Raw genomic sequence first — 14,426 nt, forward strand, 5'->3', positions numbered from 1 at the left:
CCAACACGGGGCATTCTACATATCCCTTACTTTTATTAGCTGATGCCTCACCCCTCAATCTTGTTCTATTTCTTCAGATTTTTGGAACGTACTCGTGGTTTATTTGCTGGGCTTTGTTAAAACCTACTAAGTACACAACTATTTGCCTACAGTAGGCAGAAGCCCACTGTCATTGTGCAGAATCATGTCATCACAGGAAGGAGACAATTCTCCACGTATCTCCTACCCTAAAAGTAAAATGCACTCAGCAGGAAATCCTGCCTGCCTGTCTTTTTACTTTGTCCAAATCTGTTGCAAAATCCAATTAAGAAACTGGAATAAATACCAGTTTTCTGCCAAAGCATTCCACTGTTGTCCACCTGGGTGAGTCCAATTGTCTTCTAGCACCACTTCTAGCACCCCTCTCAGGCACAGAAATCACAGAAATGTTGGGGAGTTTTGAAGGGACTAATGGGAAGCAATCAAGCTGACTGCAGAACTGGCCTATAGGGAGCAAAGACAAGGAACAGCCCTGTAATCCAACTGTGCAGAGCAGCCTAAACATAAAAGAGACTGCTGTTTTCCTGACTTATTTTAAAAAGTTTCAACAGTCCTACTAAAAAAAAACAAACAAACAAACAAAAAAACTATTTTTGACATTTGATCACCTTTTTAAATTACGCTCATGGAAAGACATTCGAATAAGTAAACTTCACCTGAAACAAATTTTTCAAAACTATTCTCATAGAAATTCTAATTTTTTGCAGGCTCAGTATCTAAAAAGCATTGTGACATTATCCCTGTATATAACACTGAGATGGTCAACAAAAACTACACAGGTATTTCTATAATGTGTTTGCCTTAAGAAAAGAAAAAAAATGCCTAGTTTATTTATATATCTGGACAACTGAGAAAAGTGATGTGTACTATAACAAAATCAAAAAAAATTACAAGTGGCCTCACAAAGTTTCATTTTCTGTGTTGAAGTATACTTGCTGAAAAATGCATTTCCTTCCTGTATTGAAGGCAGAAGATAAAGACTTAATATGTTCGTATATAAATTTTTCACAGGAAACTACTGTCTTATGAGGTGCTGTCTATGTCACCGCAGGAACTGCTTTTGCTGCAAAGCAAATGTTGACTTTAACAAATTAAACTATGTGACTGTAATTAAGTAAATTCAAGGAAACAAATCTTCAATTAAATATACTGAAATACCACACTTAGAATGCAATCAACTGTGTTGTCTTTTGAGGCTTCTTGCACTCTTCTCTTTAACTCAAGTGTATGATTTAATTCTACAAGCATCACAGTTAGATAGTTATGGTCTGAAAAACACTTCAACATTAAATGTGTAAACACATCAAAGAACTGACTTCAGTACAAACTGTTAATATTAAAGTACCCACAGATGAAATTATTATGTATCCTGTTCCTCCTGCTCAGACATCAACACCAGCAAACAGTGGTTTGTAACCTGCCTTATTTTGTGAAGTAACAAAAAAAAAGATTATTGGGTTTCAGCAGTAGTTATCAGACTATACTAACTTTTCAGACTTGGGCATAAGGATCTTGTACCATTTCAGAAGATCCAGTGCCAACATGTGGAATAGTTCAGAGATGCTAGGAAAGTAAAATGTGTGCTGCAGGGTTTGCCTTTTTGCCTTTTTTTTTAATAATTTTAGATATGTGTGAACCCTTGTGTTAGTACTTACAAATTATGAAAAACTAACTTTGAGTGTATGTTTGCTTACGCATACCATATGCTTCTCACAAATTCCTACTGCCACAGCATTTACAAGTCCTCACTTTAAGCTGTGGAGACTTACATGAAGTCTGACAAGCTGACAACTATCAGCCCAAGCTCCCAAGGGTAGGTTCTGGACCCTGTTCAGATTCCTCAGGCTTAAAGCACTCTGCACTCAGCAGCTGGGTCTGCTCCCAGCAGTGGGTGAGCTGCCAGCACAGGAGGAGGGGGAGATGGACAAAGCTTCACTAAATCTTTAAAAGTTCAGAGCTGTCCCAAGATCTGCATGTCTTTCCTAAAAACAAAAGAGGGGATTTAAGAACAAGTGGTAGTTCTCTGAGGACAAGAACAACCTGAACCTCTAACCTCTTCCAAGCTGAAGAATCCCATAAAACTTTTCCAGTGGATCACAAAAGGTTGCATTCAAAAACATCACCAACATATGGCACACATGAAATTTCAGGAAATGCATAACTTAAGCTGTTTACTATTTTTGCTTCTAGCTATTTTTCTGAAAATATGGCAAATACTAGCTGCAAAAATGATGCAATATATAACACTTCCCTACATATACAACTTTTAACTTAAAATAATTGGCTCAGTCCTCACTTAGATCTCATCTAGCTGTCATGAACTACAAAAACAACCATATTTGGGCAAATTAGCCCTTAAAAAGTTCTAATGTAGTCTGAATTAGTGACAAGAAATTCAGCCTTAGAGTATTTAATGCATAGCAGCTAGAACACTGACCTTATTCATTATTTCATGGCACAGCAGTGTAGGAATGGTAGGTCATTCCAAATTTACTTTCTGTATCCTACGTTTTAATTCAGGGTTCAACTGGACTTTGAATTTCATAGACACACAATTCTTTAAAATAAAAGGGAGCTACTTTTTTAATAGCTTTTGTTGGGTTATTTTTTACATTTAATACATTATTTTAGTTTACATAGTTGTACAAAATTCCTTTTTAAATATTTATATTTCATTGTCAGATTCATTGAGATTCTCAATTCTGTCCAGCGCACGAACTTAGAACAGTGTGGTGAATACGGCAATAAATCAATGTAAACATTATTTATTTTGCAGGCTATATTTTGCACTTTTATTAATTTAAAATTAATCTAGATTTTGTACATTAAAAAAAAAAAAAAAAACAACACACCTTACAGGAGCATTCCCCAAAATAACATAGGGACTTTTATTAAACAAATAAGCACACTGAAATTATAGAATAATATACTAATTTACATTACTATAGGACTGACAGAAACGTGCAGTGTACATGTCCTGGTTTTGGCTGGGATAGAGCTAATTTTCTTCATGTTAGCTGGTATGGTGCTGTGTTTTGGGTTTAGGATGAGAATAATGCTGACAACCTATGATTGTTTAGTTGTTGCAGACACTTTCCAGCCTCTCATCAGTACTGCCCTGCCAGCGGGAAGGCTGGGGGTGCACCAGGAGCTGGGAGGGGACAGAAGAAGGACAGCTGACAGACTGGGATCAGCCACAGGGATGTCCCATACCTTAGGGCCTCATGTGGAACAATAAACCGGGGAAGTTGGCCAGGGGGGCTGCTGCTGCGCAGGGAGTGGCTGCACATCGTTTGGCTGGAAGTGAGCAATTGCATGGTGTACCACTTGTTTTGTATATTCTTTTTATTATTATTGTTGCATGCTTTCCTTCCTTTTTCTTTCCCTCATTCTTATTAAACTGTCCTTATCTCAACCAACACGTTCTTGCACTTTTCCTTTCAATTTTCTCCCCATCCCACTGCAAAGGGAGTGAGCAAACAGCTGTGTGGTGGTTAGCTGTCTGCAGGTTAAACCATGATAGTACATCACTGCAGAATAACCTGGGTTGACAAGAATAGAAATAACTGTGAGTGGTATTAATTCAGAGTTAACTTGAGTGTCTTTCTTCAAGAGGAAGTACTAATTTTGCCCCTGAGGATCTTCTATCTAATGAACTCCACTCTATCCATCAGAGAAGGACTCCTACTAATTATAGCTGGCTTAAGGCACAAAGCTGCTCTCAGCTGCAACACTCCAGGCCTTCTTTAACCCATCCCTCAAGGGCTCCTTTTTTCCAGTCCAGTGAGTTGGTGGGGGAGTTATAGGGACTGGAACTGACAAAAGGAGACATCTTCTACCTGAGTGTGGAAAAGGAAGGCTTTGTAAAGTGGGAATTTTTGACTCACTGGATTCCTTATTTTAAAGGAGCAAGAGAAAAAGACAGCTGTGTTAGGAGCTGAGAACAAGGGAAGAAAGAGAAAATGCCTATCTATAACTGAAGACAATTCCCTCCCATAGACCCTACTGTCCTACTTCTTCAAAATCACTCTTCTGTATACAGATCAGCATTCTCAAGCCACCTCTGCTTATAATAAATCTATACAGGAAGGCAACACCTGGTGCTTTGTATTCTGTCAGTGATACACAAATAGTCTTTTTAACTAAAATGAAGTAAACTATTGTGCAAAAAAAAATTCCTGATTTTCCATTAAAAAGCAATAAGTAACTCTGTAATAATCCGCTTAACTGTGCCCCATAAGACACAACATTCCTATTTTAAATGCAAAACTCAGCTAGGCTTTTTCTGAGAAATCACGGCCAATATATCTACCAAATTACCTCAACATCAAAATTCATCACTTCTAGAAGGATGAATAAAGCTTACCAAAATAATGGAAACATAAATAACATAGACATAGAATTCTGTTGTGTCATATAAATGTACTTTAAAGTAAAAACACAGAAGGTTAACATATTTTTTCCTTTTGTAAAAAGAAAAACATTTTTCTTTTTTTTTTCTTTCCCAAATAATATCTTTATGTTTTTTCTTTACTACTTTTAATTACTGTTATTTGAGGATGATCTAACACCATATGGATTGATGGATAATTTTTTAGATAGCACATAAAATAAAATTTTTATATATTAGTAAAACTCTGTTCTATATGTGTTGGTATTGTTTTGAGTATTTTGTGGAACAGCACTTCCAGGGCACACTATAATACTTAGGCACACTAGAATAAAAATACTCATGTTTGAGAAAAAAAATACAGTAATTTCTTTTAAAAAGATAAAATGTTTGGCCACGATAATCTATATTTCATTGCAACAAACTATTCCTCAGATTAACTAGGTAGTAATTCTAAAAAAGAAAACATTTTCACTCAGCTTTATAGCTCTTCTACAGCTGTATCTCAAATATATGTCACATGGGAAAGATGCCAAAATTTCATAGTTCCAAACTCTTTTGAAACTTACTACATTTAAAGAGCTTCTTTGGGAAATCAATACCAAAAGCCAAAGAGGACAAATTTTGACATGAAGTATGCATTAAAAAAATCAAAATATTGTTCTCTCATTGAGGTAGACTTCATACTATGTGTATTTATAGCTGTAACTTAGCTGTACACTTTTTTTTGTTTATTTGTTTTGTTTGTTTTTTAATATTATTTCCAGGGAAATACAGAATCTTTGACTGTTTTTTCAAATGCAACTATATTCTGAAAAAAAGCTACCACCCTGCATTATGGTATTAGAAGTTTGCTGTTGAACACTTAAAGGTCAGGTTTGTTTAGCTTAAAAGGTCTATTTTCTACATTATTCCAGCAAATTCCCAGTGTTCTGAAAGTGAAATTAAAATTTTCTTCCCATGTATTACTACCAGTAAAGAAAGGCTGTAGTCCAACCATTATGTCACTTTCATATAAAAATATTTTAATGCCAGGGTGTTTTAGCTAATTTTACTGTTTAATATAAGCAGAATCGTGATCTTTACTTTGGAATCCCAACTTTGAAGTTTTTTATCAGACATACTCTTTCCAAAAGAAAAAAAAAAATGCTCTTTAGTTCTGAAGATCACATAAGGCCATCATAATCTGAATAACTCCATGCATTATTTCACACTGATGCTGATAGTCAGTGAAGAATGCTCCTGACAGTATGGTAGGGAGTAGAGTATATTTAGTACATACCTCATAGCCAGGGCTGACAGGAGACTGAGACAGGAAGTTGGAAAGAAGAATTAAAAAAAAAAAAAAAAAAAAAGAACAGAGAAATATGGGAAAAAAAAGACAGAAAATAATGTTACTTTAGAAGCAAGCATGGATGTGCTATTATTTTATACTTTCATTCTGTGTTATAGAATGGAATGCAAAAGAATTGCATTTGAGCTATGATAGATAAAAACACGAGTAACAAAACATTCTCCTAGTCCTACATAATTTTAACATTTCCATTTGAAGTGTTGTACACTATGAAGTCAAGAATCAAAAAAGGTTATTGCCCAGACTTTATTCTTTGGAAGTAGATTTTTAAAGCTGCATTTAACTATAGTCCTCAGTTAATTTTCAGCTCAAATGAAATGCTTTATTGGCAAATGAAGACATATCTATACCCAAGCTGAAACTGCCTGCATGTGGTGGTTCCCTAGGAAAGGATAATTAAAGTACCCTTTGAAAGATTCCACATTACCATGTCTGAAAGATTTTTCAAATGCCACAATTTCGTAAGTTAGGGCTAAACTTCTTAAGTTCCTATGTGGCATGTTTCCAGCAGCCAGACTTACAAGTTAAATTTAACAGTATGAGCTAAAGTTGGCTTCTTACTGGTTCATACATTGTCAACAAAGAAAGATTCTCAAATCATGACTCCGATAATAATTCCACCTATGAAAGGTCTCCAGAAGCTCATTCTCTCTCAACTGCTCTCACACCACATAGTAAATAGGGGTAAAAATAATATTTATTTTAATCCCGTTAAAGTAACCAGCAGATCTCTGAATTCACTGGTCTCAAATAGAGACTATATTCTACTATCAGTGATTCAAGTACCATACCAATACTAATAACAATAATGAATGATAAATTTTGTGAATGAGGATGATGTCTCAGTATATTCACACAGACTGCAGAAGAATGAAACACATTCCAAAGTGCATGCTTTGATTGATACCACATTATAAACAGCCATAAAACTTATCTCATGAGTACTGCAGAAGAATGTAGTCCAAAGGACAGATCTGATATAGGAAAACTGACAAAGCTTATGCACATTCAGAAAAAAAAAAGGGGGGAAGGGGGAATTTGAACATATTCAATGCAAAAAAAAAGAAACGAAAACAAAACAAAAGACGTAGTAGTATGTGAGATCATCTGAAAATCTGGTGAATGATACTGTGACTTCCTGAAATAAAAGTGAAATTGGAAAGCTATCTATTTCATTTCCCTAGGCTTATGCCCATCCCTGCTACTTCCTTTAAATATATTTTCTTTGTGCATGCATGTGTGCGTGCACGTGCTCGCACACATGCATGTGTGATGTTCTGAATCATCAGCTTGGGTACTCTGAGGATTACAAGGTCCTAGAGAAGTAGTCTTCGGTACGTATGACACAATGTATTTATTTTAATTTTAATATTTTCAACAGATTTAAACCTTTAAAAAGATTTAAAGCTTTGCAAAACAGGTATTTCATTTAAGAGTATATTAGCAACCAAGAGAGCCACATAATTAAAAGCATTTTCAAACTTAATTTTTTTTTTGATATCTTGTAACTGAATTCAGTGCACATACAGAGCATATACTAGAACTCTAACCCATACAGCATTTTAAAACCAAATTCCAGACACAATTCAGAATTAGGGTCAGCCTTCCTCTAAATTTCATCTGTATTGGTCTGAATAAGTCAGCATTTTGAAACAACCTACTGAGAATTACAAATAATCTATAAAGATCTGGTGCTGCAGTTTTTGCAGAACTTAAGCACCTTACTCATTTATGCAGCTTTTCAATTAAAAATACAGATTCATAATGTTAACCATAATTTCCAAGTAGCTTTAGGCTAATGATAATCAGCAGCATAAGTACATAATTATGGCTCATAGATGGCACTGCATATAACACCAGGTCTACATCATTTGCAATAGTGTCCTTTAAGTATGTCAAGTTTAATAAGTTTAATATTCTAATTGAGAGGAAAACACGATAATTGTTGTGTGTGCTTATAAATTCTTTCCTCTCTTTCAAACCTTAAAGTTTTCAAAACTTTCACTTAGGAGTGGAGTCATTTACACACAGTGTAAATTCTTAACTATTACAGTATATTATGACCATTAATGTTAAAAAGAACAAATATTGCAAAGATTAAAATATTCTAACTTATTTCAGTCGTTGCATTTAGTTCTCAGATGTCTTGTTTTCATGACAGAAAAGTACTGTATTAATGTATACACAAATATGCTGTATATGTATGTGTGCAGGTGTGTATCTTGTACATCTACATCTACACACATATGCACAGATAAGTACACACATTCCATATATACTACATTCACCACAAAGACTTGTTTAGGGAAATAAAGAAGATTTTTCTTTCTTCTGAACACTAAGAAATACGTTAAACATACAGGCTGAAGTGAATTAACTATAGCCTTGACTGTTAAAAATACTGTGTTTGATGCAGTGGTATTTGGCTCAGTATTTTGAGGCCCCTTCTTCCCTATATCATGAATTACTGGACACAATCATCTGCTGCAGAAGAAATTTAACTCCTAGTTCCAGGGAAAACATCCTCCAAGATACAGCTTCTCTCTTCACTATAGGTGGCAGTTTCAGACCTTCAACATAACCTAATTCTTCACAAAGGTAAGAGACTACTGGGAGTATCAGAAGTGACACATACCTCAATCTCACATACCTTAAGCTGGTGACCTCCCTTTTACGTCAAGATGCCTTTTCCCACAGCATAGCTTTATAATTTGCATACTACCCCCTCCTCTGTAGTCTACAACAAGCAAAAACAGATCCTATAGCACTAAATGTCATTGCTTAATAGCAACATCTGTGCCCTCCATAGCTAAGGAATTGCGTACCAGAAGGACTTCATCCGGCATACTGGGTGAAGGTTCTGCAGAAACTGTACGAACAGAGCTGAGTCCTGTTAAGGAAACATTTGACAGGCGCCTTTTCCGTACGCCACTGCAGTTGTTAGGAATTTTAAATGCACATCTCTTATGGTAATTTAGGCCACATCCTGTAAAGAGAAGTTTACAACTATTTGATTACAGTTTATTACTGGAAAGAGAAAAGAACACTTTTTATTATTATTTAGTAAATACAAATGACACATTAATTTTGACTGAACGTTTTTCCTTTACTCTGCTTGTTTAGTTCCTATATTTTACAAATTTTTAGAGAGAGTAAGTTACAAGCTCTGGAAAGCTTTTGTCTATAATCAATGTTGTTTCTTTCATTTTTCAAAAATCAATGTTCTGAAAGAGCAGGAAAGTTCTGTGACAACTATTTGGGAAGTAAGGAAGTCTTTCACTGGACATAGTATATTCCATTGCATACACAGTCTGGCAGGGGTCAAATAGTTCTGGTTAAATGAGAAAAGACAGCTATTACAACTTCATATGGACTGATAGTAATTTCACTTTAATGAACTGAATTCATGTGATATAGAATTAGGAAATAGGCTCAGACTCATTGAGAAGTCAGGAGAGTTCTCTTGAACGGGAAGTGGGGAGGGAGGTGCCGGTCTCTTCTCCCTAGTAACCGATGACAGGACCCAAGGGAATAGCATAATGCTGTGTCACATTCAGAGTGGACATTAGAAAAACATAATTTGTGGTGAAGGTGTGGAACACTTTTTGTGGAACAAGATTTCCCTGACAGGTAGTTGATGCCCCATGCCTGTTTGTGTTCAAGAGGCATTTGGACAATGCCCTCATTAATAGACTTTAACTTTTAGTTAGCCCTGAAGTGATCAGGCAGCTGGACTAGATGATCTTTTAAGGTCCCTTCCAACTGGACTATTCTATTCTAAATAAAATACAGATAACCTTTCCTTAAAAATATTTATACACTATAAATATAAAATATTTATACACTTTTTTTTTTTTTTCACATGTCCACATGATCACTATCTAGGAGACCTCAGAGGATTCAAAAAGATCAGTTCCTTAATCAGTTAGTTTATTATTACGACAGTTTGTTCTTAATGTCTCTACCAACTGTATAATTCTTTTGATATCAAGCAACTTTAAAAGTAGCACCAGAAACAACATTCATAAATGGAATGGAAGACTCCCTTCCTGAGTCTGAAAAGCCTACTTCACTGCACCTTACCTTCACATTTGAGTCCCTGACGCACAAGTCCCCACAGCATTTCTCCGCAATGGTCACAAAAGGCTGGTGCTCGATAAGAATGAACAAAAAGAGCATGGGGCCGGATTTGAAAGTCTTCAAATGTAGCAGAAGCTGAAACAACGAGATTATTCCAAAACATGGTAAAATTAGTAATGTAACTAAAACACCTTTTGGTCACTATTGTTATGCCTTTCCTTGTTGCTCATGCAGAGCAAGCTGTAAAAGTAGGTAATGTACTTTGAATTTTTTAATAGGTATATTATACATAGGTAAATATACTGTTTTTTGAACATAAAAGAATTGACTTTTCATCACACTACACAAAACACTGGAAAATAAAATGGCCTTTAAAAATATACAACAAACCTTTATGATCTTATTTTACGTAAATTCAGAACAAAGCTAATAACTTGCTGCAGCTGTATGAATTATGTTCTTTAACTTGAATAATGGATGTCTTTCTTAATACAAGGTTGTTGTTTACATTATCTGTTACTAATTGGATAACACCTAAAACCTAACCAAAGATATAAAAAGATACACAAATGTACACAGCAACACAGATAGAAAAACAGTCCAATTCTAAAGAATTCATAGAGAACAAGGAGTAAAAGGGACTAAGTGAAAGGGAACTAAGGATAGGATTTCAATAGATAGAAAAAGGAGAAAAGGTATTTTTTAGAAAAGGTATATATATCCACTCCAAGTCTCTGGGGAGGGCTGTTCTTCACCAGTCAATAGAGTATGGATGACTATTAAAAAGATTACTGCTAAAATTAGATGACATGAAGCCTGAATAAAACAGCCAACAAACTAAAGGAAACAGAAAAAAAATGTAAAATTTAGCAGTGTTAGGCCAGGAGTTTTTTTCCACCCTCAAAGGCTTCCAATCACATAAGGACACTTGTTTGTTATTTTTCTATTTTTTTCCAGACTAAAGCTGTGAAGTTCACTGTTAATGCAACACTTGAACAAGTGTTGTAATGGCAATACTCTCCTTGGAATACCAGAAAACACATAGTAATCAGAAGGCATTTTAGATGTTTATCAGAATTCTTGTGATTTTACTTTGTTTACCTCAAGTCAACTGTCTTTTGTGTGTATACAGACAGATGATCTTCTTACAATTCTGACTGAATCAAAGAGGAATCATACATTGGATGATCAAGCACTCAAACTTTAAAATTATAATATATAAAACATATAATATATAATATATAATACACGATATATAATATATAACATATAACATAACATGTAAGATAGTTCTGTAGTTATGTAGATATATAGTAGTTTTAAAGTTTATATATACATATATAGTTTATATATAGTATACATTATATAGTATATACATGATACTATATAGTATATATATAGTATATATAGTATTTATATATACTATATATTATATAGTATATATACACTATATATTTAGTATATAATTAATATACTAATATTACATAAAATATAAAAATATAAATTTGTTCTTTATCTGTACACATCAAAGCAAAGTACTGGCATATGAACTTTCCTATTTAATTTCATATCTAAGATATATCATAGGAACTAGGACAACAGATCCCCAGTAGGGTGTGTAGTTCGAGAATGATTAATTTCTGTGGTCTTCTAGGTCACCAGCATGCAGCTACTAGAAGAAAAAGGTGGCACATAGTCAAGCAATGTGCATCTCTATGGTCTATGCATGGTCTACTACACATGAATGGCAGCTCTGCTACTGTCCAGCAGTTGGATGAGATCAAATTATAGATTAAAATCATACTGAACCTACAACTTCTCAGGTTGCCAGGAGAAGTTGTAGATTGAACCTGGAGGTGTTCACAGTCAGGCTGGATGGGGCCTTCATCTAGTGGGCGACATCCCTGCCCACTCCATCCCTGCAGGGGGGTTGGAGTTAGATTTCTTTAAGTTACTTTCCAACCCGAGCCATTCTATGATTCTATGAAAAGCTGCACTAGAGAAGAGGAGCAAGGGAAATTTTTCAGTTCACAGACCTGCTCTAATCTTTCTGCAAAGAAAACACAGCACTAGCATTTGCACTATTTGGCTCATAGGTTAGGAGCTTGAATTCTCCTCATTGTCTCATATAGACTCATATAGCATCTGACTGGTATTTTCTGTCATCTCTTGTTCCCTTAGATGCTACCCAGGAGTCATTTTGGGTATTGGTAGTTCACACCTTCCTCTTTTCTCCTCTTGCCTGGTCTGTGACTGTGATATATACATGAAGACATGGTCTTCTGCAGTTTGGGAACTCCACTCATACAGTGCGATATAACATACCACCTTCAGCAATATGGACTCCTGAAAGCACATCACTCTGTATCTGTTTCCTTCACAGCAAGTTTGGAACCCCACACCTTTCTGTTCAAGGCTTTCTGTTCTAGCCTTTTCACAGCATACCCACTTACAGCTTTAGGAATAATACAGTGATCAACTTCTCAATTTTTTCACATAATAAAATGAGCACAGAAAACCTGTGAGTTTTCTCAAAGATAAGCGCCAAAACTAGAACAAAACGCCCCATTTAGTTCCAACACAACTGCAAAGTGTAGTTCCTTCATTTTGTTTCTCTAGTTTAAATTTGCACTTAACATAAAAATAAAAAGAGGCTCAAACAAGACAGTCATAGAGTATGTATTTCTCCTCAAGGGAGTAAAAAAACAAACAAACAAACAAAAAAAGAAAATGAATGAATTTTTATAACATATATGTGGTTTTCAGAGATGCGAACTTTTTATTTCTAAAAACATACATACAACAATCAAAGCACTATTAAAACAGGAATTATGTTTAAAATAAAAATAGTGCAAGACTCAATCTAGCAAGGAATCTAAGTATATATATATATATAATCTATCTATATATATTAGATATATAATCTATATCTATCTATATATTATATATAATCTATATATATTATCTAAGTATATATATACATGCTTATACCTATTTCCTTGAATACTTATCTAAATCTATGCAAGTATTTAAATCCTATTCTGAGTAAAGGAAGTTTGTTATATTGGAAGATTGGAGAGAAACTTTATATGGATTTACTGGGTGTTTTTTCAAATAGTATGACCAGTGCAATAAAAACAAAATGAAAAAGAAAAAGCATTAACTTCAATTTAGCTTAATAATTTAGATAATGCGTTTAAAATATTTTACTCTACCTTTAATAATTAAACCGCTACTTTCTGTCAAATGCAAATACCAATACCTCTGTAGAATCTGATTTGAATTTAAAACCTTCCACAAGCAGTTTTGCCTTAGGGATTTCATCATTTGGCTCTCTTCCTGTGTCCTAAATTGAGTTCCATCTGAAGCTGTTAAGTGGATGGAAAGTGTTTTGTCATGGAGTCTTATTCTCCCTTAACTCCATTTTTATTGTACTCAGCTCTTTTTTTTTTTATCCCCTCACAAAGAAATCATTTATATCCTTTTCTTTAAAGCTGTAACCAAACCTTCTGGTCTCTCTGCAAATTAATTAATGCGTTATCATGGCCAATGCTCTTGTAATAAAAAACTGTTTCTACACCAAAGGCAAAAAAAAGTAATTTAGAAATGACTTTATTATACCTTTTTTTTTAGTTCATATTAGCGATAAAGGTGATACTAAATAAATACCACATTTTTAACAGTAGTACTGTAAATGCAATTGTAGGGAGACAAAATCCAAAGTAAAGAAACATCCCAAAGTGCCAAACTTGAAGTTGTTGCAGTGGCCATTATAAACACACATACGGTATTACATACATATATTTAATTTAATTATATATATTTAATTTAATGTCTTTTGAAAGTTGAAAAGGTAACTGGGGAAAGTTCTGGGATACTTCTTGCATTATGAGAAGATACCAATGGTAAAGATGAGCAGCGATGAATACGATTCTCGCTCTACGTTTTAACTGTCCTGACTGAATAACCAGAACTTTTAACATATCATTTTATACTGAAATAATAAATTTCTCAAAAATGAAAGGCAGGGAGGATATTTATATTATTCTAAGAAAGCTTTAAATTTGGCAAGTACTGCAGAATATAGAAATGAGAAGAAAACACACCAACATATTTTTTTCTTCATTTGAACCTTTGGCAATGTTCTACTGTGTTTAAAGAAATGAAAGCATTTGGGGTTTTAAATTTAAAGGTAAAAATAGTATTTTTCTAGGCTTCAGATTTATGTATTCTCATCAGCCTCTGCAGAGAGCATTCTGTTTTCTTGCCACATGAAATGATGCTATTTCAGAGCACTATTGTGTGAAACTAGTCATACTAGTAGAAACTAGTGTTTGTTTAGAACTTGCTTTAGAAGAACTAAGTTAACTAGCAAGTTACACAGATCCTTAATATGTATATAGATAATTCATATTTATTGTTCTGCCACATGGCTTCAATATGGCATAGTCAACTTTCTATGGTTAAACTTAGAAACTTATCTTTTCAGAGTATGAAACAGCAGAACTAGTAATATATGAATTACATTCTTTTAAGCTTCTTCTGTCGTTTTTCCATTTGTAA

General features: G+C 34.3%; 1 protein-coding gene across 2 annotated transcripts in view; it reads right to left on the reverse strand.

The window, feature by feature from the left end:
• Positions 1 to 14,426, reverse strand: part of PRKD1 (protein kinase D1) — a 123,305-nt gene that overhangs the window by 29,981 nt on the left and 78,898 nt on the right. Inside the window, exons 3-5 of one of the 2 annotated variants that reach the window (XM_032188081.1) lie at positions 9,867 to 9,998; positions 8,609 to 8,769; positions 5,712 to 5,735 (exon numbers count right to left, since the gene is read on the reverse strand). In XM_032188081.1, coding sequence (XP_032043972.1) covers positions 5,712 to 5,735; positions 8,609 to 8,769; positions 9,867 to 9,998 — 317 coding nt within the window. The remainder of the gene's footprint in view (positions 1 to 5,711; positions 5,736 to 8,608; positions 8,770 to 9,866; positions 9,999 to 14,426) is intronic. The other variant, XM_032188082.1, reaches the window with a different exon arrangement.

The sequence above is a fragment of the Aythya fuligula genome, chromosome 5 (genome assembly GCF_009819795.1).
Source record: "Aythya fuligula isolate bAytFul2 chromosome 5, bAytFul2.pri, whole genome shotgun sequence".
Lineage (NCBI taxonomy): Eukaryota > Metazoa > Chordata > Aves > Anseriformes > Anatidae > Aythya > Aythya fuligula.